The sequence below is a fragment of the Condylura cristata genome, unplaced genomic scaffold, assembly GCF_000260355.1.
Source record: "Condylura cristata isolate star-nosed mole 26May11 unplaced genomic scaffold, ConCri1.0 scaffold00034, whole genome shotgun sequence".
NCBI lineage: Eukaryota > Metazoa > Chordata > Mammalia > Eulipotyphla > Talpidae > Condylura > Condylura cristata.
In genome coordinates, this window is record NW_004567135.1 from 1,398,878 (window position 1) to 1,423,686 (window position 24,809).

Genomic DNA, 24,809 nt, shown 5'->3' on the forward strand with positions numbered 1-24,809 from the left:
CGGGAGAGCTTGACCGGCCAGAGGCTTAACCCCTGCGGCACCAGGGGGCCTCAGCAGAATTTCAATTAAGCAGCCCAGAAACTATTTTAAATCCCACGTCGATGTGCTGTGTGGTGAAGACAATTCGACTGTGCAATCATTTGTGACGGGAAGATGCTGTGGTATTTTTATGAGCAAAGTCAGAGACCCCCTAGCAAGCAGAGAGAGCCCACGGCCTCTCACAAGGAGAAGGCGAAGCCCCCTCTGCACACCCAGCACGGCTGCCCTTGGGTGACGCCTGCACATGCTCCCTCCTCCCTCTCTGCCCCTTTGTAAATTCAAGCCGCCGCGCCCCCCCCCCCCAGGGCAAAGCTGGCCTCAGGCCCTGAAGGTTTATCACACACAGTGATGATTCCAAGTGGGACATGCCTGGGGAAAACATTAAATTACATGATCTCGGAAGTAAACTTAGCTGTTTCATGAAACTTGTACAGATCACCTGCACTACTTACTTATTTGTGAAAATGTGCAAAGAATTCTTCCTTTTACTGCGTCGTTCAATATGGTTATGTGGTTAAGAGCGCGTCTGTTCAACAACATTTGAGAAGATGAACTATTATTCTTTGGCACTGGACTAAGCATAGTGTCACTGCTGGGCACCTCACCGCAGCAGACCTGCATCATTTACCTCCCTGACTAGCATTTTCATAGACTACGAGTGTTCTACTCTCAGCCTCATTTCGGAGATGAGAAACATCTGTGGATCTTTTTATTATTATTACGAACGCAGAAATTCTATGCACATTGTAATTTTTAAAATATATTCCTAAAATGCAAAAAACTCTAGCATCTCATTAAATATATTATAAATAAACTACCTTCAATGCTTCAACTAGGGAATCATGTTTCATATAATTAGATTAGAGAGTCACTGCTAATATCTTAAAGTCTAGTCCTATTCTATTTATACAACTTGGAAAACATCTCAGTATCAGCAGCCCGGCGGTTCTGGGAGGTCTACGTTAATGCTACATAATTTAAGTCTACACGAAATGCAACAGGCTGGGAAGATCATTGTAAGTCTTTTCTTGGCCTGCGATTGATATCAAAACAAACGAAAACTAAGCTTTAGGGAGATCTGAGATGCCATTAGCAATGTGAATGTCATTCTTCATATTTAACAGTTTATTTTCTTATTTCTTTTTAGGTATGGATACCTGAAAACTTATAGCGGACTCTGACAATGAGATTAACTTCCAGGGAGACATCGGATATGTCCTCTGGCTACAGTGAACGGTGCCACAGCTCCCCGCCCCGCCCCGTCAAGCCCGTCTTCATTTCAGCGTCAGCTGACCCTCCACTCTAAGGGACGGACACAGAAGCTGACCTCCCGAGGGTCTCAGAGAAGCAGCGCCCACTGCATGCCTTCCAGGCTCGTCTGCTCAAAAGTTTTCTTGGGCAGTTCTCTGGCTGCTTATGGAACCGAGGAGGAATCTGCAGCAGGAAGGCCATGGACCCACAGAGCACCCCGCTGTGGCTGTTACATTATCTGCGACATGCCACCGCTGCCAGACTCACGCACGGTATCTCCACAGTTCAGCTGTTCTCGGCCAGTTGCTCTGTTTAGGAATGAAAAAGAAGGACCTGCAATATGTTCACTAACCAAAAGCATCTAGAGGCCTGGGAGAAAGGCCTGAGGCATAAAACGGCCGTGTAACAAGGAACAACAGCTATGATCACAGTAGCTATAATCCAAGAACTAGTATTTGAGAACTTTATGATAGAAACTAGGTGAAATAGCTTCGTTTTTTCTGAAATAAAGTATTTATATGTTTCCATAATACAAAAACACAGATACAGTCTTTGTCAACATTAGGGTCATGAACTTATAATAGCACAGAGTCACGTAATATTACACAAAGCCTCGGGTTCAACTACCGCACACTGCCACATGTCACCTGCCGGTGTATGGGAAGAATGAATTTGACGTGGTTTCAGCTGCTCCTCTTCTAAAACGCCAACTCTTTTGAAACATTCCTAAGCCTCCCTATCCTCCAGGGAGTCGTACCAGTCCCCTTTCACCGACTACTCTTTCCAGGAAAAGCTGCTGCACATCTGTTTAGAGCTCGGGGAGATTGCAAAGGGGGCTGTAAGTTCGGGGTGGGGGGCACCCACTTTTCAATCCGAGCTACAGAGCTAAAGGCACAGTCGTGGATGGCCTACGCACACTGGAAAGAGAACAGACCCGAGCTCACACCCCCCGATGCTGCGAGTTTAAGGCCGTAGAGCAGCAGCAGAAGCAAGCACGGGACAGGCACAGCACACACCTCTCACAGCGACACCCACAAAGCGCGCAGTGAGCGAGGGGGCCGGGCTCCCCGTCAGCGCAGGCGGGAGCTCGGGACGAGGGCGCCTACAAGGGCCGGCCGGAGCTCGGCGGTCAGGAGAGACCGCGGAGGCACAAAGGTGGACTGAGGGGGGACAGAGACGACGGGAGAGAGGAAGCAGAGACGCTAATGACAACGGCAGCTTGAGCAATGTCGCCTGAGGGGGAGATAAAAGCAGGCAACTGCGGTGGATGGCAACTGGAAGTGGACGCTGATTCCTACGCTGCCTTTTGCTTTCCTCAAGGGTAAGGACGCGTCCGGCTCTGGCTACGGCCCCGGCCACGAGGGGAGGCTGTCACCCAAGCAGGGGCAAGGCACAGTCCCACCTGCCGTCGCGTCCGCCCACGGGTGAGGAGCGAGCGGGGAAGGACTTGTCTGAGGAGACAGGCGGCAAAGGACGGGAAGAAAAGGCAGAGGTGGACGTGGAGGAGAAGCCTGGGAAGTTGCGGTCACCTCAACTTCCTGAATGAAATAAAGATCAAATTTTATGAGAATCTGGCGCCTCCCTGGTGGCCATAAGGGTCCAGGCTCAGCTCTTTCACCGCTGCAGCCCGAGCCCGGACCCCGGCCAGGGAGGGACCCCAGGGCGCGGCAGACCCCCCTGTCTCCCCAGCGCCCCCTCAGCCGTGTGCTTCATGGATCTGCCTGCTCTGCTCCCCGCTCTGCCTCTGGTAGAGACTCTCACCCCTGCACCTCTGGCTGTACCCAGTTCTTCTGTGCCAAAACTTTTAAAAAGCCAAAGTTATTATCTGGGATGGAAAAATGAAGGAGGAAATGACATTAGATTTGAGGAATGAGCATTCGATGAGAAAAGTCATGTCCAGAATGGGACAGAGACCAGGTGAGGACAGCAGAGCGTTTCGCCACCAGGCAGCTCGGAGGCTCAGCTGAGGTCAGCAGTCAGAAGGGACCAGGGATCATGCAGCATGTCCTCATCAGTGATATTTATTTTTTTAAAGATCTATTTATTTATGCACACAAGAGCTGGGGTGCAGGACAGAGGTTTGGGGGTGAGAGGACTCCCCAGAGACAGAGCAGGGAGGAGAGCAGGCAGATGGATGAAGCACACTGCGAGGGGAGCAGCGGGGAGACAGGAGGGGTCTGTTGTGCCTTGGGGTCCCTCCCTGGCCGGGGATTGACCTCGTGCAGTGGCTGCGGACGGCTTCACAGAGCTGCGCCTGAGGCCTTGTGCCACAGGGAGGCTTCTCCTCAGTTGTATTTAGATGTGCCGATGCAGGCGCGGGTACACACCTGCATTAAATAACACTGATCTCACCAGGGCACACAGAGAAGAGTGAGTGGTGGCCATGACTTGAGAATGTCAGCGAGACAGTGGTCACTACTGACGGTGATGGCTGGGGAAGGAGGGAGAAGGTGGCCAGAGAGGTGATGGGCGGTCCAGCCGGGCTGAGGGTCCCGGAGGGAGCTGGTGTCCAGATGGAGACGGTCCGGGAGACGGGCTGTGCTCTGGAGAGGACAGTTTGAGAAAATCGAGACCGTCCAGGATTGCAGGTTGCTGGTGACACAGGTTTAGGGTGTGAAATCGGGGCTGCAGTTTCACTGGAGGTTAGTGACGGTGATGACGACGCTACGTGTGATTACCTTTTCTGCCACAACAGAAAGTCTAGGTTAGCATGGTGACTTCTCATTGGGCAGAGAAAGTCCCAGAGCTTAAAAGGGACGATAACACTCGTACAGAGACAGAAGAAAGGGGCCACTCTTGGTAGCCCGTTTCAAAGACAGGTTCTTTCCCGTCTAAGTAGCAAAACTCCCGACGACTATGACTGATCCCCTTCAACAACAGAAACTAATTTCCACTGGCACGAAAACTAAATATATACACAAGGCTGCATTCTGTTTCAAGATAACAGACAAAATCCAGGAATGGATGCTACAAAGAAAAAAAAAATGGCCTACTTAGAAATTTTAGCCAACTATAAATGCATAAGAAACAATGATGTAAGAGAAAGCCAAAGTGAGATGAGCGCACCGTCCCTCCAAATGGGTGTCCGTTCCGCAGCGCTGGGCTTGACAGGACAGCTGGCTGCCGGACATTGCTTGCCTGGGCAGCAGGAGACAGGGTGTGAGACAGTGAGAGTAACTTCACCAATGAATACAGAACCCTGAACAGAAACACGAACTTTAAATTCAGACAGACCAAGGCAGGAAGCCTGTGTGCAGTATTTCCTCGGAAGATCAGCATGCTCTGCTATCCTTAGTAACTGCATGAATCGACAGTCCCCAAAAGGGTGAACTGCTGAGGAATAAGCACTAAGTGCCTTTGTCTTCACTTATCTTTATATCGATCACGCATAAAAGTACTATCCAACGTTGATTCTCTTATAAATTGGTCTAATTCCTTTTTATTGGGATCACAAATTCTATTCGATTATCATTCCCTTCTACTATAGAATTGCTTTTTTTCAAGCTTCTCTTGAGCGTTTCTTCCCCTTTTCTCTCACTGCAGTTCCAGTCCTGTGGAATTTAGTTAGCCTTTCTACTCACATAAGCCCACCCGTCGGGGCTTCCTATCGCTTTATTATCTCTTTTCTTAGCCTTGGTTTTCCAACCTAGAAAGACAAAGTCAGATGTATCTGCCTTAATGGAAGAGGTGTTCTCTACATGGAAAACGCAGTTCACAAGTGTCTGTGCCTGGCCTCTTTAGCCTCCTGGGTTGAAGTGGCCCTGCCGCTTGGTGCTGGAGAGTGCGCTGTGCCTTCCTCACCTCCGGCTGCGATTCCACTAACATGACACGCAGCTTCTCTGCATCACAGCTGACTGTGAGACTCACGTCCTCACATCAGACTGCTTTCCTCCCTCAGTGCATTAAGAAGGCCTGAAGTAAGGGGAAAGACACTCAGATCACACGGGCCTCCCTGGTGGTGCAGGGGTCACAGCGGAGCACTAGGAAACTGTCTCAGCCGCTGCAGCACGAGTTCGATCCTCAGCCAGGGAGGGACCCCCAGGGCGCGGCAGACCTCTCCGGTGTCCCCGCTGCTCCGTCAGCAGCATACTTCATCGATCTGCCTGTTCTGCTCCCCGCTCTGTCTCTGGGGAATCCTCTCACCCTCCGCATCTCTGGCCTGTACCCCAGTTCTGTATGAATAAAAAAAATCTTAAGAATTTATTTTAAAAGTAGGTATTTGCCTTTGAATGCTTTTGGTATGCACAAGAATGCGTGCACGTCTTCACCTAACACCAATAACCAGGTATTAAAAGGTGCAGACGAAGCAGAGCCAAGAAGGAAAAGAATTACTCTTAGGAAAAGCATAACCAGTAAATGGTCACGCTGAACAGTCAGAATCGTATACAAGTTTGCCATTGATGGGGAAACTGGTATTCAGACATGTTAACTGAACTGGACCTTAACAAATTCACTATATAATAAAAAAACATATGATGAGTTAAAAAGATGAAAAAGTACTGTCTGAAACCAAAGACAAACTCAGGTTCATTGTCAGATGTGAATTTCGCTACTACTAGCAATCTCTGAACTTCCCACGGGAGAATGAGAGACTGCGGGAAATAGAGAGAGCGTGAACCATTTCTACTTTCAATTTGTTTGGTCACAGGTATAAAACTCCTCTAGACCTCGTAATTACTCAGCATTACCTGCTGTTTGTATTAAACGTCAGACAATAAAATTAGTCCAGGAGACAAAATAAGACCTCACAAATGTAAATTTATGAGAGGGAGCACATTTCCTTTTTTCTCCCACACCAACATTTTGGAATGTTCCCAGCACACAGGGGCCAGGCCACTTTGTTAGGGAAAGAGGTTTCACAAGCCCTGGACTTGCCTCAAGCATTCAGTTCAGTTGCGTTTGAGCTAATTGGGTGCCAGCTTTAAGGAGCAGAGGCGATGATGCTTTTCAAAAGTTTTATCAAGCTTCTAAAATATACCATGGTTGGTTTAAGAAAAATCTTTAAGTAATATTTTTCACACACAGTAAAGGTATTTAATATCACATTTGTGTGTGGATGAAGCAGTGTTGATGAGAAAGACTTGGATCTTTTTTTTATCTGATTCATCTCATTAAACTTGTTTTTCTTTGTCTGAAAGTGAAAAATTAGTCCTATGTAGATATTTATTCCTTGAACCCAAGAAACACTGAAGGTTAATAACCTCCGAGTGTTCAACGACATGCTACATCAAGCGATTAAAATTCAACCATTTGCATACTTGTGGTGGAGGGGAGAGGCCCCAGCCAAGAGGAAAAAAGTACAGGCAGACTTTGAAGAGTTTCTCAATCTTGAGTTCCAGGCCCATCTTTTAGAATGGCAGAAATCTGCAGCACTGACTCAGGCCTGTTTCGAAAACAGTTTCAGTAATCCAGCCCCGCCCTGCCCCAAGTCAACAAGGAGCAAATCTGCTGTTCGCGCCTCATGGTGGATTTCACAACTGTCATTCCACAGAACATATCAGTCCATCTTCCAGCTAATAACTCAACAGCTTATACCAGTTGAGGTTAAATCTGAATGTTTGTATTGTTTTTTTCCTCCTAATTAATAGGACTCAAAGGATACTTGAAATGATTTTGGTCTGTTGATGATGCCTAGGCTTCTAGATCAATGTAAGTCATGGGCACAAACACTGGGTTACCTGGTCAAATTTTATAAAAAAAATTAAAAACTCGACATGACTTGAACACCCACCCGTGTTTCTCCTTTCGCTCCTGTTTGTTCATTGTCCAGACTTCATCCATATTCGTGTGTACAGAGCCGTTTCACTCACACCCTGAAAAGAGCAGATGAGTCTGAAGGAGAGCCCACGTCTACCTACTGGTTCACAACTGTTCAACCTTCCTCCCATGAGTGTGCCCGCTGTGGGAAGGTGAGATCGTGCACTGATTGCTTCCTTTTGCCCCTCACCTGACTCTCATATCCAGTCACTGCTGGCACAAGAGGGCAGGCCAGGGAGGAACAACACAAACCAAGTGAAACTACAGTCACCGAACATGGTGCTCAGGATAATTCACGGCTCTGGAACACCCTGTTGACATCAGTCTTCAAAAATCTATCAGCGTGTCTAGAAGCTTTCTACAGCTTTACATTTAAAGTCCTCCTAGGGACTAGAAAGAGCTCTAATTATTCTTACTTCAATAGGTTGGGAGCGTGGATTTTCTTAGGAAGGACTTTGATAAAATCCAGGATCATAATCATCGTATAGCTATGTTAATGTGGATGTAAATCAGCTGTGTAGTTGTACAGGTTTATTTTCAAAACAGATTAAACACATGTATGTACAACATTGGGCAATGCCAAATCCTCTTATAAAACACAGGAAAGAGTAAATCTGCCAGAGAAAGTCTGGAGTTATCATTGACCCTCCTCTTTGGTCTCATATCCACACACTTGCCTGTCGCTAAAAATGACTGCAGCCCCCACATCAGCCAGTCATGTGTTTCCACAGCCATTTGTGACAAAAACACAGAGTAGAAAATTTGAATCACCTGAAACAAATGTCACAGGTGAGGTCAGATGACCCTGTTTGCTTCAGTGCGCAGGCTGTAGACGAATGTCCTTGTCTTGATCCAGTGACAAGTTTTCCAAACTGTTGTGCTCTCTGTTGCTTATTTTGCTGTTGAAAGTGGCCCTCGAGCACAGCTTGAGGCAAACAAAGTCTGTGGTGGTCTTACTGAGGAAACATGTGCTGCACCAGCTTCCATCAGGCAGGCGTGACAGAGCTGTTTGCTGGGAGTCCGTGTAAATGAGTTGGCGATATACGTTTCACAAGGTGGCTTTCACTAGAAACACACGTAAAAGAAAGCTGTATATTGATCATTTGGTGAGAATGTGGCCAGGGACTTGGAGGAGCTTCGCCTTGTAGAATACAGAGCAAGAGGTCAATGGGACTCCGTGCTGTCAACTAAATTGAACATATTAGTGCAAAGGAATGAGAACTGGCTGTGCTCTCATACATCCGGGTCACGAATAAGCTACTAAAATATTGTGTAAAAGGAGGACGCTTCTCAGTTGTGGACTTGATAGTGAAAGGCCCACTTCTGGCCCTCTTCTCTCGTGTCTGCCTATTGTCCAGGTCCGTTCCAGTGCCACGTCGCTCTTGTGTCACTGTGTAACAAGAACACCCAAGTCCTTGGGCTCCTGGGATTCAGCCAGTGCAACTCATCCCTATCAAGGGCCTTCATTTACATGTTTTCCTTTGCCTCAAATACTTTCCTTTCTGTGAGTAATACTTCATCCTCGTCCTTCAAGTTCAGCTCAAAGAACTAACTCCCCAGCCATCAGTAACGAGACCTGTCTCCCTTGTGTGTCATTTAATGCCAACTACTGTTTCTTTCTTCATATTTATCACACACATAATTAAATGTGGAAATTTTATCTATGTTCATTAATTTAGACATCTACCATGGCTTAGGTATAAGAAGTACATGATGACTTGCACATGTATATTTTCTGTTTTTTGTGAAGATATGATGAAAAGGCTTGGTATCGCAAGCACAGGAATAAAATGTGCTATTTATTGCTGCTAAGATATGCAGCGCTCAATGCCTTATTTTATACTTTCTGTTTTGCAGGGTATTCTGAGCAGAAAGTAACACCATACAATGAGCTCATCTTGCCTTAAAATGAATGACAGCATGCACACGTTATCCTAAGGCCACTAACCTTCTACACCTAAGACTCCAGGCTCCTGGCCTACAGCACAGCAGGCTAAGAGGTCTACTGCTTTGCCCTGTGTTGCACACCGTCGCGAAGTCCTCACCCACACCTAAGTACAACTGGCAGTCACTGTCCACATCAGACAGGAGCGTAAGTTTCCATGGAGACGCAGGTTCCATAATGGCCAATTCTTTCAAGTTATAAAAGACAAGTTTTTTTGTTTTTTCTTCTCAGAAAAATAGCTTGGGACACTCACAGCCCCAAATCTGTGCCCAGTCACTGTGGCGCTCGCTAACTCTTCATGTCATTGTCTGACTGGTAACAGACAAACGTCACACTCAATGGTAGTCCCTCGTGCTCGCTGTTTACAACAGAGATCCCTGTAGCTGTCTAAATCTTGTCAGGCACATTGTAACATGCTTTCCAGCTCTCCTTAGCACTGTCTTCATGGCGTGGACACCTTGCTTGACCTATTTGGGGAAAAGCATTTGAGCTCCGGGAGACCATATGGGCAGCCAGATGGCTGCTGGGACCTAATGCCATTACTCTGAGGATGAAATAAGGGACAAACATAATTTGCATTATTCCCCTTCCTTCCTGCACACCTTTTATTAGTTTCCTTTTTAATTCAGACATCAGAGGGGAAGATCATACCTTGCCACCAAGGCCCAGATGCCAACTAATTACTACAAGAGACTCCAACCTTGATATCACAGGCCAGGCCTCTGAACACACTCCATCCTACCCAGTGACCCCCGCGGTGGTGATTAATAGGCTGCGTGCTAAGCCCTAATGAGTGTGTCAGATCTTAGATGTTCTCCAGGCTGAGGCAATTAGTATTATATTGAACAGAGTATATCAGTTACTTAGTAGAGAGACTTATTATACTTCATAGTATTTTCTAAGTCTTTTCATCTCAGGGTCTTTGAATTTAGTTTCTAATCATTAACTAAAAAGTCTCCATAAATAGAGATCTTACAGACATGAGAAGAAAACTGAAATATTTCACCGACTTTGCCTACAATAGTATATTTCTATGTTGGACTCAACCGAAGTGGTTTTCACAGAGGTTTGCCAAAAGTCCAGTTTCTGGACTCTGCCAACAGACATTTTGATAAAAGAAGGTCTGCCAGGAAGCCTAGAACTATGTTCAGATAACAAGAAACCCATGATTCAGAAGCAGCGTGCCTGCATCGCACCCAGGATGGAACACTGTGAAGTGAGCAGCAGCTCAGGGTCCGTGTCTCTGAGTAACGGGCCCGTCGCTTGCATGTCCATCCTGCTGTCCTTGGCTGAGCACATGACTGCTGGCGTATCCAGTTCTAGCTGAAGCTCAGGGGTGGGAAGCAAATCTCTTTGTTTTCATAGCAAATATGCTTTTCCCGGTACCTCTGGCCCCTCCCTCCAGTTGGGTGGAATATGTACAGAAGCCTTTATCCCAAGAGCGCCTGACATCTAAAAGGCTCCACGTAACCTTTCATTCCAGGAATGTCCACCGTCACCCTCTGTGCAGCCAGAGGGAACAGACCTAGGGGAAGCTGAAAAGCCTTAAGAGCTGCTTAGCAACGGGAAACATTGCCTGAACAGGAAATTAACGTGGATTCCCTCAGACACTATGATCTGGAGGTTGTTTGCTTTACCCCCACACAGGAAGTGAACTAAGACTTAACTACAAAGTTTGCCTACGTTTGTCTTGCTTATGAGTTGGTCATCTAGCTACTCAACAGAAAACTATTAATATATTCTGAAGTCCAAATTCAATAGATTTAGATGAAATCACTGGAGGAATATGTTCCAGTTATGTTTAAGAAGAGGGATAAAAAGACTATGTATCTTAAAAATCAGCACATCTTGGAGCTTATGAGAAGAGGATTTCACAGCTGCTGCTTCTGATATTCTCGGGAAGTATTAAGGGGTAACTGGCACTCGGGCAGGAGTGCAAGACCCGGGCACAACACCCGCTGCGTCTGCATCACCCACATCACACAGTCACAGTTCCGAAGGCAACTGTTCAGAAGAGGGTCTTAGAAAATGCCGCAGAAGAAGAGTTCTCAAGGACATACCCAAGTAGCTTTTAAAACACACCTGCTGGTGCTGGAACAAACACGGATCAATTCAAGCTAGCCAAGGTGCAAGGATTAATGTCAAATCTGGCGTGCAGAACTGGACAACAGACTGACGCGCGCACACGGTGACCGGAGAGCAGAGATTTTACCTTGGCAGCACAGTGGAGTGAGAATATCATAGAAAAATCAGTATGCCACTAAACAAATGACATTTCTAGGGCTGTACAAGGCCTGACCGAGGCCCGTCCTCTGTCACTTTCTAGAGGCACAGCGGGCGATGTGAGGATATCACAGTGAGCGAGTGTCTAGGGTCTGAATATCTGTCTGCCACTAATGAGCTGTTTGACAGGGGAAACTATTTTATCTCTGTTTCCTCAGTTATACAATAGAGAAAAGATAAGGCTTAACTCACAGCTGACTAAGAGAATTAGGCGGCATGATGCATAACACGAATTTAGATAAACCTCAGTTGAAAAAATACATCCATGACTGCAAAGAAATTGCAGTAGGTGGTCTGTATTCTTTCTTTTAAATGTTTATACTGTGAGCTTATTATAGTAAGTGAACTATTCATTCAAAAGTTAAAATTCTAAAATACAGATGTTTTAACTAATGACTGACAATCTGTAAGACTGTCTGGTCTGCTGCGGAGAGTGATTTAACGAATATATTTGACATAATAATGCTCTAATAACTCTAACTTTTTTAACACTCAGAAATGATGTGATACTTTGATTTGTTCATTATCCTTCATGAATTATATCTTCATTTGAACATCAGATAATACAAGATAATTGTCAGGCGACCAATTAAATATCATGATGTCATTTTACAGGTACTACAGAGAGATTGGACTTATTTCAATACCACCAGTCTGAATGGGAACACTCCAATTTTTGCAGGTTCTTAGACTGCCAGCCACTTGAGTTTCTTCCTCATTCAGAATAACGCATTTCAACCAGCGGTAGCAACAGAAGGAAGTAACACCAGCACTTCAGTGTAGGCTTTATTCTGAATTAAATGGAAAGATACTTCCCTTGGATATTCTATAATTTAGCAAAATGTAAGTCTTCATTGAAAAAGACACTACTAACAGAATTCAGAGTGAAGTGACTGGTTAAAGATACGGCATCACTAAACTCATTAAGGAATCAGTTCTAATTATACTTTTGTTTGGTTTTAAGTGACTATCATATGAAAACAGGGCTTTCCTATATCAAGAAACTGCATGATGAAAACATTGGCACATAGAGAAGCCATTGCCATAATCCAGAATTCTTTCACTCCGAAGAACCTTACCTCCAGCGTACATGACAGCCAGCATGATGGATGATATCCATGCGATTTCACTGTAGGATGTGTTGAATATCTGCTGAATTTCTTTGAAAAATACTGTGATGGCTTTGGGGAACGCATATGAAAATCCAATGGAGATAAAGGAAGCTCCGACCACCACCCAGCCCCACCCCCCATCCGGGGGCGGGTGGGTGGGAGGGGCGACCGCAGGTGGTGGCATTTTTGTTCCTCTAGGGAAATTCAAGTCACCTGTATGAAAAATAAAATGACAGGTGAAAGCATATTTTTATCTTTATCACTCTCGATAGTCACCGACAGTATTGTTCAGGGCAGCTACAACTGTAAACTTCTCATTCATATATTTTAATATTTGTACTCAGGACATTTAACAAAAAAAGTGAGGGAAGTAACAGATGGTTAAGGATTAAAACTGAACAGATTTAATTTGCTTAGGGTGACAAAAAGATTTAAGATCTGTATTGACTACCAACCCCCAAATGAAAGCTACCTCAACCTACCCTAGAAAACAAACACACTAACTTCAAGGGCCGGACGCCCTCATGGTGACACAGTGGACACAGAGTGAGAGAGTGCTCGGAAGTGCTTCTTCCAGGGTCATCTGTGTCGGGTGAACACGTCTCTACTGCTCTTGGTTTGACCAATGAGCAAGATCCAATTCATAAATTGTTATGAATTTTCACTTTATCTTCTGGTGCACAATTCCGTAACATTTATGCAACATATGGTTGTGTCTTGTTCCTTTCAATGTATGCACAGCAAGAACAGCAGTTTGAAGGATAATTTTACCTGCTGATAGGTGTCCACTTGAACAGGTGTCTTTAGATTACACGTGGAATCGTTACACTTAGTAGCTGTTTCTTGAAGGTAAGACAAATGAAGAGAGGTAGAACAAGCCCTGAATTATCTGAAATAATAGGAAACAAGAAACACATGTATGCTCATTAGAGCCACAAGCTCCAGCTTACCCCAACGGGTCAAGTTTTAATTATTAGCAAATTGAATAGACATGAATATAAAAACATTGGGTCTAAAACGCTGAATAGCAGCCTCCTGCCCACCTTTTGCTTTCTCCATCGCCTAGGGGACCTGTGCTTTCACAATATAACCTCTGCATCTGCATGCATGCGTGCGTGTGGAGTATACTTGAACTGTATTTGTAACGTGTTCATGAAAAAAACTAAAAAGTATAAAATGGAAAATTAGGATTTTCAAATAAATAACAATAAATTACAAAGTTACCATTATGAAAAGGAAGTTTATTTCTTTGATGATGTATATCCAGAAACCCGTGAAATCATCCAGTATCTGTCTTATACTTTCTGACTCAATTTACTTGTTGCTAATTCTCCACTAGTACACCAACTTGGAGGCTGTTCTTTTCACTTATAAATGCATTCTTTCATTCTTTCATTTCATTTGTAGGATGAATTTCCAGATTTCAATTCCTGCACATGCTCTCACCTGCCTTTATCTCAGTATTTAGATACTTGTATTTTTTTAACTGTAATTGAGTTCTTAGCCGCGTTTTACAATACTGTGTCATTTAGAGATATAGGACCACATTCTGTAAGTGTATGCTGTCACACATATTTTTAATTCTAAACCCCAAAAGTCAAAATCCTTAAAAATTCATGATTCCAACTTATTTGCACCTGTTTCTTTGGTAAAGTTTTTTGAGGAGGTAGACTACAAAATATCATTATCACTAATAAAAGAATGATTTGATGATTACTCATTTCAACAATTTATGCAGTGAAAAGTGCTGAAGCTCAAGAACTTTGTCTAACCTTACAGAGATCGATATGGGATAAATAACCTATAGAGCTGATGACTTAGGACAAATAATGAAAGTATGACCTATGACCCATGGTTAGACTCTTGAGTTACAGTCAAAGCCCTTTCTCGTTAGGTTGTACATAATACCAGAATGTTCTTTTACATACACTGTGAGTGATCATTTCAACTTCCTAAATCTAAATCAGTAGGCAACAACTTTATGACCTGTTGTCAATTGTCCAAGCCATCCCAGCTGTTAACATTTCAAAACAATCCAGAAATAATGTACTCAGCAAACTAAGTTCCAAGTCAAATCAATAGCTGTTAGGAGACTATCGACTTGACTATAAATTCTTCTAGATGGCCTATAGATAAAGCATGAGTGGTTCTTTGCATCCTATCTATGAGATGGCCTGTTTTCTCCTAAAGGAGTTAGTACATTCTGAAAAGAATAATGGCGGGTGTTTTGCTCATTATTTTCTCTCCCTTCCACAAGAGTATATAGTCATGTCAAATCAATGTATCCTGCTAAAGTTTAAGTGAAAACTCACCCAATTTTATAACAGGCATTAGACTGAGCCAAAGCTTTTCTTTTCCAACATGTAATTGAATTAAAATTGAAGACTAATCCTGGGATATATTTTATTCTTCACAGCGGACCACCTTTTAAAGCCTATTGACTGATTTCCTTTGACAAGCTATCCATAGTGCATGCGTGGCCCACAAATGTTAGTAACACAAAGCCTATTTTTATAAGTAAATTATTGTCATTGTTGAATGACTTTGAGAATAGTAATTGATAGTGTCAAACTAATGGAAAAAGTAGGAACAAATGCAAACCAGTATGTATTTATCTATGAAGAAGTGGAAATATATACCTCATAATAAACAACGTTAAGTCTTTAAGAATGGGATTTGTGCCCTTATAAATGAGAAGCAGAGAGAGACCTCACCCTTCCTGCCATGTGAATGACAACCATCTATGAGCCAGGGGCTTCCCAACCTCCAGAACTGTGAGAAGTTAATGTCTATTGCTGATGAGACTTCAAGCCATGACACTGCACTAGTAACCCTAACAGAGTAAAACAGAATTGTTACTAGGAGTGGGGTGCTGTATAACACCTAAAAATGTAGGAGTAGCTTTGGATCTGGGTAATGACAGAAACTGGATAATTGTTGAGGTACATGAGAAAAAAAAGACTCTTGCCATGGACTCGAGTATGACATTGGTGAGAACCCCGAAAAGAATGCTGTAGAGATGGACTCTATCTTCTCAGACAACATGGAGCATCTTGAACAGAGGTTGTTAGAAACTGAGAGGGTGAAGACCATTATGAGGAGGCCTCAGAGACAGAAACTAAGACTATGGGGGAATATGATGTTTGTTATAAAAGTGGCAAGGAGCTTACCTGGACTGGGCTCATCTTCTAGTTCCACTAGAGAACTTGTGAGTAATGAAATCAGATCTTTAGCTGAAGTTATTTCTAAGTAAGTGGGCTTGTTTCTCCCTAACTCCTTATAGCAAAATATCTTAAGAGTGAAATGATTTAAAGACAGAATAGTTCATCAAAACTTAAAGATTCAGAGTACTCTCAGCCCATGAGAAAATATTGTCAGAAGAGAACAGTAAGTGTGTGCAAAAATCCCACTTTCTAAGACATGAGGGTCCTCCCACACAACCAGGACAAAGGAAGACTAATCCAGAATACAATCCAGAAATCATAGCCCGCCCTTCCCATCACGGGCCCAGAGAACAAGGTCCCTGGTGCAGAGCAGCTTCAAGGCGTGTGGGGCTGGGGTGTGCTGCCCTGAGCTGCCCCAACGCACAGCCGCTACCCTCTGGACTACAGTTTTCAAAGCCAAACAATCCTTGCTAAGAGGGAAAATGTGACTGATGATGCCAGAACTCAAACAAGCTACTGTAGCTTATATGGGTGTCCAAGAGATCCTGTATCTCTACCTGTCAGCATTCCTTGACTCATTCCATGAAACAACCCCTAAGAATCTTAAAATAATTGGGAGCTTAGGTGGAGAGATTTTTGCATTCTTTATCTCCTCTCATATTTAGTGACCTTCTCAGATCAACATGGAGAAAAATTACATGATATTTAAGAAATTTAGTCTTCAAAGATTTTTTGGTAGGTTGGTTCTTTCCTTGACTTGGGAAGGTACAACGCAAGGAGGGTTGAAACTCATTTCTGGGTGTTTCTTGGAAGATCGCAGGGTGAGGGGGTGCTTTCCCCTTGTTCCTATTAAAAAGCTTGTTTTAAAAGTGGAGTAAGAAAAAAAAATCCCTAAGATACCCTGATACCAATGATGAGCTTCAGAAATATACTAGAATCCCCTAGAAATTTCTGGAGCCACCCTGGGGGCAGGATTAAGAAATGATGCCTCAGCAAGGTGCATCAACTTGGGTGACAAGGATTTCCATTCCTGTAAGGTAAGCTCACCTGGTCTATTGACCTTTCAGCCTTGCACCAGACAGCTGGGGTTTCCGGTGAACCGTTGTTCTGTTTAGCTTCCTGTATATAAGATTCCCATCTGGGACTTATTCGTCATCCCCCACTCATGATTCTGGAGGCTCTGCCCACTGCCTCCCTGAGCAAACCAGTTTATAGCATGGGAAATTAACTGTCCAACTTGGGAAGTGGTTGAATGTATCATTGTACTCAATGTGATAAGTCTACATACATTAAATGATGGCTATGAACAGTTTGTAATAATCTGGGAAATATTCATGATATAATCACCACTGGAAAAAAGAAGATAAAAATTTGTTTGACAGTAAAACTCAAAATATGTGCTAAGGTAGATCCATAAGGAGAAAACACAGGAGCTAAATTGTTAAGGTGTGGGTTGCAGAAAAATTATAAGCCCTTACTTATACTAATTTTTGATAATACTACTATCTAATCTATCACACATTTGAAGTTAATATTACACATTTAAAGATTTGCCTTAATTTTAATTTAATGAATTTCCTTAATTTTGATTTTCATATCTGCCTTGAAAAGTAACTTAATTTTAACTAGTCTATTACCCATTCAATATGGTTATATAAAATAATGTAGTAATAGGCCCTCCCTGGTGGCGCAGCGGGTTAAAGCACAGCACTGAGAATCTAAAGCCACTTCTGCATGAGTTCGATTCCCGCCTGCCCTGGAGGTGACCACATGGCGTGGCAGATCTCTCCTGACCCGCCTGCTGCTCCCCTCAGCAGTGTACTTCATCAATCTGCCTGTTCTGTTCCCCACTCTGTCTCTGGTGAAGCCTCTCACCGCCCCTGAGTCTCTGGCCTGTACCCCAGTTCTGTATGTACAAATAAATATATCTTAAAAAAAAAATAAAATAATGTAGTAATATTAGAAAATTTTAATTTAGAGATCCTGTATTTTTAAGTTCCTTTTTTTGGCTTTACACTTATTTGTTTATATATAAAATTTGAGGATTTTGTAGGAGTTCTAAAGCACACATTTAGAGATGACCCTCACACGTAAATATAGGTATATATATTTGCTGATTACCAATTACCTCTGTAACATTTGCCATCTTCTGTTATGTTACAAGGATCAACTGACCAAGACACTTGATACTTTAACATGCATTTTCTCATGATTTTATTGTTAGTTATTGCTTCCCTTTTGTAGACAATGAAACAGAATCTTTACCACATAAAGTATCTCGCTTCAAATCTACTTGTGTATCTATTCCGCTGTAGAACTAGGTTCTTACAGTGTTAAAAGCTATAGATTTCATGCTACAACCATGCCACTTTTCAATCAAGAGCTGTTGGAAATGTTCACCTCACTACCTCGCTCCACCCTGCAGAATCTCCCCTCTTCTCATACTCACTTGCCAGGGTTTTCTGTCTTTCACCTTCTACGTGCCTCCCCAGGGGCTTTAAAAGACTATGAGTTAGTAGCTGCCAGAAGTGGAAGAAGAAACAAGAGCAGGAACCCACTCTGCGAGAGCATTTGAGTGGATTCCAGGCACTGCACCAGTGGTCACCAGGCTGACCACAGCAAGGGAAGGGCTGTAGAATCCCTAGAACCTAACACAGGCGCAGGTATTTCTTCAAAGGCATAGTTATGAATGAATTACATCAGTAAGTTTATTTTTGGTTAATAAGTGTTTGTCTCCTGCCTATCCTAATCACACTTCTTTGAGGCAAAATGCCTTTTGTTAGGCCACGTGACTTCATCACCAGAAGATAAGTCTGAAGATGAATTGTAGTCCATGTCCGAGAGTAAGCTTAAAGCATGTTTGCATGTTTTTTACTTCATAACTGCAGTTAGAACAGAACATATGAGATATGAGGACCCATCCCACTAGCTTAGACCCCTGAAAATAAAAACATGGTTGAGGGTGAACCGAGCTCACTCTAGTCAACTACGCGCTATCGCCTGACCATAGCTTCCAAATAGTAAGAAATAATTACATATTGTAAGCCCTCCACTGTTAGTGACTTGTGCTAAGACCAAAAAACAAACAAACAAACAAAAAAAGAATCTGAGGCGTGGTTTTATAGAAAACCTTAAAACACGTTGGCTTTAGGGGTGTTTTGCTGGTGGTAAGGACCCTGTCAAAAAAGGTTTAAAAGATGACAACTTCTGTCAATCAGTGGCAAACCATTAAGTAAAACCGTTGTCTATGGATCCTTGAAAGGCATAAAATGTCTCCAATGCCCCTGGGATTCTGGGAGAAGGTATTCCAAGGCAGAATGCTGTAGAATGAGTCGGCTGTCACCAGCTATGTTTCATAAGTGCAAAGAGAGGCAATAAAATCTTAATAGATCTGATCTGTTTGCAAGCAGGCATGAAAGAGGTGAGAAGGGATAGCCCGAGCAAAGATATATATCTCCCCACTTTTGGCCTCATAGAATATTCTCAACTTAAGACACTGCCTCAGGGCCAAACTAAATCAAAAGCAAGGTCAGTAAAACCAAGAAAAAGAGCAAAGCAAAGACGTGACCATAGGAACTTTTCTTAAAACCCTACAGGCTTAGGACAGACACCAGCAAATTCTCTCTGTCTGACAACAGTTGGGAGCAGAATCAGGGGTTTAATACACTGAAATCGTCTGTGGTAAGGGGAGTGGGGGCACATGCCTCCAAGAGTAGTGGTGAGAAAATGACTAGTGTGCTAAGGGGAAACAAATAATTCTAAACTTCTGATTAAAGGTTATGCTGCAAGACACGCTTCCAGCCTAAATAGAAAGAAACAGCGATGGCTGGAAATGCAAAATGACCAAATATTTAAAATGAGCCCAGGGTCCTGGGACTTGCTCTATGCGGCATGCAGAGACAGAACAGGAGACATGTAGACACGTGTCGGCGTACAGATGTGACACTTGTACGCCAGTGCTGGAACCACGGGGCACGCGGCTCGCGCACCGACTCTCGGGTTCCTTATTTGTGAAATGTTACGGCAGAATCAGGAGCTCTTTCAGTTTGGCTCATGAGCTCAGCCCGTGAGTTTTGCTTCTAAGCAATGGAGATAGGTGCCATTTGTAGCATCTTTTATAGACTTTCTTTGCATGTAAAATGCAAATATCTTCCCTTCCCAGGAAAACAATTCTTCCAATCAAAAATAAATAGCAGGCAGGCAACTTTTCCAAGATTTAAAAACTATGCACTGAGTGAGAAAAGTTATCTTGAAATAATCATCTCAAGAAATCCCTTATATAAGTAAGCAGATCCATGCACGTAACTAACAGCTAAATATTAGAGATGCCTGAAGTCCAGGTATTAGTTTCTTAAGTGTATTTAGAATTTTATTCAATTTCAAAATATAAAGTAGTTTCCAGAACAGTTATTTTTGAGATTACCAGAGAATCTGATATAGGTTTGAATAATTTTTCATTTATCAAGATTAACCTATTAAAGCACTTTTTTTTATGTTTTTTAATAGAGTATGTTCCCTAAAAGTGGGGTAGTGAGGTTCAATATTGCAAATAAATTAGATATGAAGATACATCTCAAAGGGAGAATGAAAACAGCTCTGTGCCTATTAAATATGAAAAATTATAAAGAACTACACAATGTTTCAATTCCTACGCTGTACATTTTAATTCCCATTTCTATCCCATTATTTACCATGAATAAAGAATTATACTTCCCAACTACCAAAAGGTCATCGCATCCATCATTTATTGTTTGCTGAAAATGCATTCAAGAGAATTTAAACAATCACTAGAGATACCGTTAATAAAGCCTAAGACTTGACCGCTTATAAACACGCCAGGAGATAACTCCTCTTGTCAAACTTACCTATGCGTTTGCTGTCAGCCGCTGCCACTGGTGGGGGCAGCTAACTGTGGCCATTTCTTATAAAAGATCAATACAACCCGCTCAGGCAGGAGGCAGAGCTGAAAGTGATTGCTTTCGTGCCATTTACGACGCTCCCAAGACTGACCATGAAGATCCTTGCTGGAGTCCCGCGGGAAGCGCCCAGGAGTCGCAGCCGCAGGCCCTCCCCCCAGAACTGGCCTTACGCCCTGAGACTCCATGAACATGGCAGTGAGCTGGCGCCCACGGGGCAGAAACAAGCTCCAAGTTGAGTGCAGCCGAGAGGCGCTCCGGGAGCTGCTGGGATAAATCCACCGGTCCCGCTTGTCGCTTCTGGAAGGTCACTGGGAAGAACATCGCCCCCGACCAGAGACACACATCCCTTTCCTTCCTCGCCCCCTTTCGTCACTGTCCCTGTCAAGGCTGCGAAGCCCACAAACCCCCAAACAGCCTTCGGGGAGCTGAGGGCATGCCTGCCCCCCAGCCCGCGGAAGCCAGGCAACTACCTCTGCACCTTGTACCGGGTACTGAGACTTTGGCTTCTGTCGTGATCTGTTATGCTGTCACCTTTGACTTGCTTTCCTGGGGTCCCCACACATGTGGGTCCCAGAAAGGCTACACACCCCTGACTCCTTTCTCTCACAGACACCGACTGACGTGGCTAGCCCCGGCCACATGTTATGCTCTGTGTCTTCCGATTCTCCACCTAAGGCAGCTCTCAAACTGCAGTTCTCACTGACTGCTTGCTGGACACGCTCAACAGGACACAGTTGCCGACGAGTGACTTCTCAGTAATTCTGCTCGTTGTGGTAAGAGTCGGCTCCTTTGGTGAAAGGTCCTGAGTCCTCTCTTCCTCCCTGTTTAGAGCCCTTTTTCGTGAGCAGCTCTTGAGTCCTCTTCGCCCCACTTCCCTGATGGTCCCTCCAGCTGACCCCCGCCACCCCAGGTCCTTCCCAACCACCCACCTCGTCTTCTGTCTCCCAGTCTGACCTGCTCATCGGCTTCACCGGAAAGTGCCCAGCAGAACTAATCTCCCAATTTAATTTCCCGGAGAAGAGAAAATATTCTCTCTCCCTTTCCCCTCTGCGTCACCACACTGGTCAAGACGCGACTCCCACAAACACCTAAACACATACACCCAATTTGGTGAGTCTCAGTTCCGGATGTTGCTCTTTTCAATAAGCTTCTGCCAAATGCCACCTTTTCTTTACAAAGCAAAAGGTAGTGTGTGAAGAGTCCTCAGATGGCCCACCTCCCTCTGTCAACCCCCCAGATACAACATATTACCAACTTCTATCACATTTTTTTCTCGAGGGCAAGCATTAAAGAACACGAAGACAGACACAAGAAGGCCTGGCACGATTGCTATGTCGGAGGAAGAGTTGCCATCGCCTGTCGTTCCCAGGACAGAGCGTCTGGGGAGGGCCCTGCGAGAGGCAGCGAGACTGTCGGAGGGTGGAAATTCCGGGCGGGGGCAGGGGCCGAGGTTAATGTCACCGTCTCTGTCTCACCGAGTAACGCTCCCTGCGCAGAAAGAAGTTCAAAGAGCTGTCTCTCAGAGAGCGAGGTCTCCGCGGGGGTGTGAGTGAGCTCTGGTCTTTGAAGCTGTGCTAGACCCTCTTGTCTCAGATTCCAACCGAAGGGAAAGTCGTAGCCACAGGACGGGGGGACGGGGGGACGGGGAAACGGGCGGACGGGGGCGGGGCGTGGGGACGCACAGAACAAGAGGAAGGACTGAGTATGAAGCACAAGAGAGGGTGCAGGGCCCCCTTCCCACATCACGGACGTCAATAGGAAGGATCGCATGAGATCTACCCCTCGTACCCGACTCCCACGGCGTCTACGAGGCTCACGTCTCCCCATAACACTCCCTGTCCACGCCCGACTCCCGAGAAGGCGCATCCGCCCGCGTAGGGCACTGACTGACTTACAGACCTGGCAAAACCACAAACGCGAGAGTCAGCCTCACCGGGGTGAGTAAAAGGAAGGCTGGGGCCACAGGCTGACGTTGTAGACTCCAGAGGACACATAAGCTTCAAAACTCTGCCACAAGAGGGAGCAAGGAGTTCGGGAGAGGAGTAATAATAGAGGAAGGAGGCGTGAGGAATTCTCACTGTCGGGACCGAGCTGACGAGGTGGTGTATCCATCAGACACCAGCAGGAATCACCAGAGGACTGACCATTTCTTCACAATGTAGTGACCTAACACAAGAAATCAGGGGACATGGAAAACCAAAGAAACATGACACCGCCAAAGAGCACAATAACTTCCCAGTAACCCATTCCAGAAAAATGGAGATCTGTGGTTTCCCTGATAAAGAAGTCAAAATAAATATTTTAAGGAAACTCAGCAAACTCCAAAAATCATGGGCAGACAACTCAAGGAAATAGGAATAACAATGAATGAAATGAATGTAGTAGAGATAGAAAAATCTTAAAAAAGAACCAAACGTAAATTCTGAAATTGAAAAATATAATGAAAGGAAACAGGCAATACAGAGCATCAACACAGGAGTGGGTCAGACACAGAAAGCCCCTGGAGTGAAAATAGGACACTTGAAAAATTCACTCAGAGGTGAACCAAAAAATAGAGTGTAAAAAGTCTGTGTTAATGGTGGGGTGCCATAAAAAGAAACGATGTAAGCATTATTGCTGACCAAGAAGAAGACAACAAAAATCACCTGTGAAACAATGACTGAGAACTCTTCAAATCTGGGGAGAGTTTTTGGAGAGCGAAATTCATAACCCTAATGTGCCCTTATAATTCCCTAAATATGTCTTACCCTGGACCCATTATAACAAGAGTGTTTAAAATCAAAGACAAATAGAACTAGAAGTAGCAATAGACTAAATATGTGTGTGTGTGTGTGTGTGTGTGTGTATATCTTATGCACAGGATTCCAGGGAGACTACAGGTAAAATTCTCAGTAGAAACTTTGAAGACTGCTAAGAATTGAGTGATATATTCACAGACTGAAAGCAAGAAAATGCTGACCAAGAATATTCTTACCTTGCAAAAAAGAAGGGACTCATCACCACTAGACCTACCCTATAAAAAGACAAAAAGTTGTTCTTCAAACTAAAATGAAAGGACACTCTATAAGACCTTGTAGTCAAGGTACTCTATCATTATAGTAGGGTAATGTGCTAATCACTTAAACCTAGTCTAAAGGTTAGAGGGCAAAATTATAACAAAATAATAAAATTTATAATGACTGGTTAATGGACGAATAAGGTGAATCATAAATTGTGACATCAAAAACAAAAGGTGGGTGAGAGGGTGAAGGGTAGAGGATTGGTATGTACATGACTTTGGTTGAAGTGATCACTGGCATGAAACAGATCACTATAAATACAAGATGTCCCACTGGCCTCATGGTAGTCATGAAAGAAAAACTATAGAAGACACACAAAAGATAAAGAGAAGGAAGTTAAAGCATGATAAAGAAAGTCAATTCATTAAACAGCAAGAGAGGAAATCAGGAACAAAGAAACTACAAAGTGGGCCTCGTTGTGTGTGGTTGTTTCTCAAGTACATTTGCCTAAATGGATAAATGGTGATGAAAAAGTCCATAATTGTTAAGTATATTTCACACAAGTCTTAGGTTTACTGTGAAACGCAAATTTCTTAAAAATAGGAGCTACTTGACAGAAATGACAAGGATCAGGTGAGACTACTGAAAACTACATTCAAATTATACTTTCCTTAAAAATAGTGTTTGACTAAAAATGATTAGTTCATCAAAATGTACGTCTTCAAATATGAAAAAAAAAATTATATTTTTCATCCAATTAGTGAAAAGCACAGTAAAATACTAAAAAAGTTGTGGTGGATTATTTCTCCCTAGAAGCATAATAATAAATCAGAAGCAAACACTGTCAAATGCTAGTCATTGAGGCCATCAATCTGTGCAGTGACTCTGTCTTCAACGTCAGGTTTCAGGCTTAATCATTGCAGGAACAAAAAAGCCATGAGTCACATTTTACCCAGCAGACACCTGGGGACACAGATGCATGCTGCCATCCTCATAAATTTCTTGACAATTTGTCTGAAGGTCAATGGGCAATGAAATAATAGAAATTTTAAGTTTTGAACAGATTATGTGAAGGAGGATTTAATGAACAGTTAGTATGCACTGCCATTTACTTTCATATATGTCCATGGGGAAACAAGTACCTTAAAAACTAGTAAGTAATAGTTCTGAAACACATTTAATAAGTGTATGGCATGCAGAGGAGACACACTGAACAACATCACAACATCTGCTCCCAGTTCATTTTTTCTATAGGGCTAGCTGAGTTTTAAATGTTTAATGTCAAAAGGAGCATAATCCCTGCATTTATGATACCCTCCCAAACTTTACTGCATCATCTT

At 43.6% G+C, this 24,809-nt stretch overlaps 1 protein-coding gene across 1 annotated transcript in view; it reads right to left on the bottom strand.

The window, feature by feature from the left end:
- SLC16A7 (solute carrier family 16 (monocarboxylate transporter), member 7) overlaps positions 1-24,809 on the bottom strand; it is a 69,629-nt gene that overhangs the window by 32,352 nt on the left and 12,468 nt on the right. Inside the window, exons 2-3 of the mRNA XM_004692602.2 lie at positions 13,159-13,276; positions 12,355-12,600 (exon numbers count right to left, since the gene is read on the bottom strand). Coding sequence (XP_004692659.1) covers positions 12,355-12,571 — 217 coding nt within the window. The 5' untranslated portion in view covers positions 12,572-12,600; positions 13,159-13,276. The remainder of the gene's footprint in view (positions 1-12,354; positions 12,601-13,158; positions 13,277-24,809) is intronic.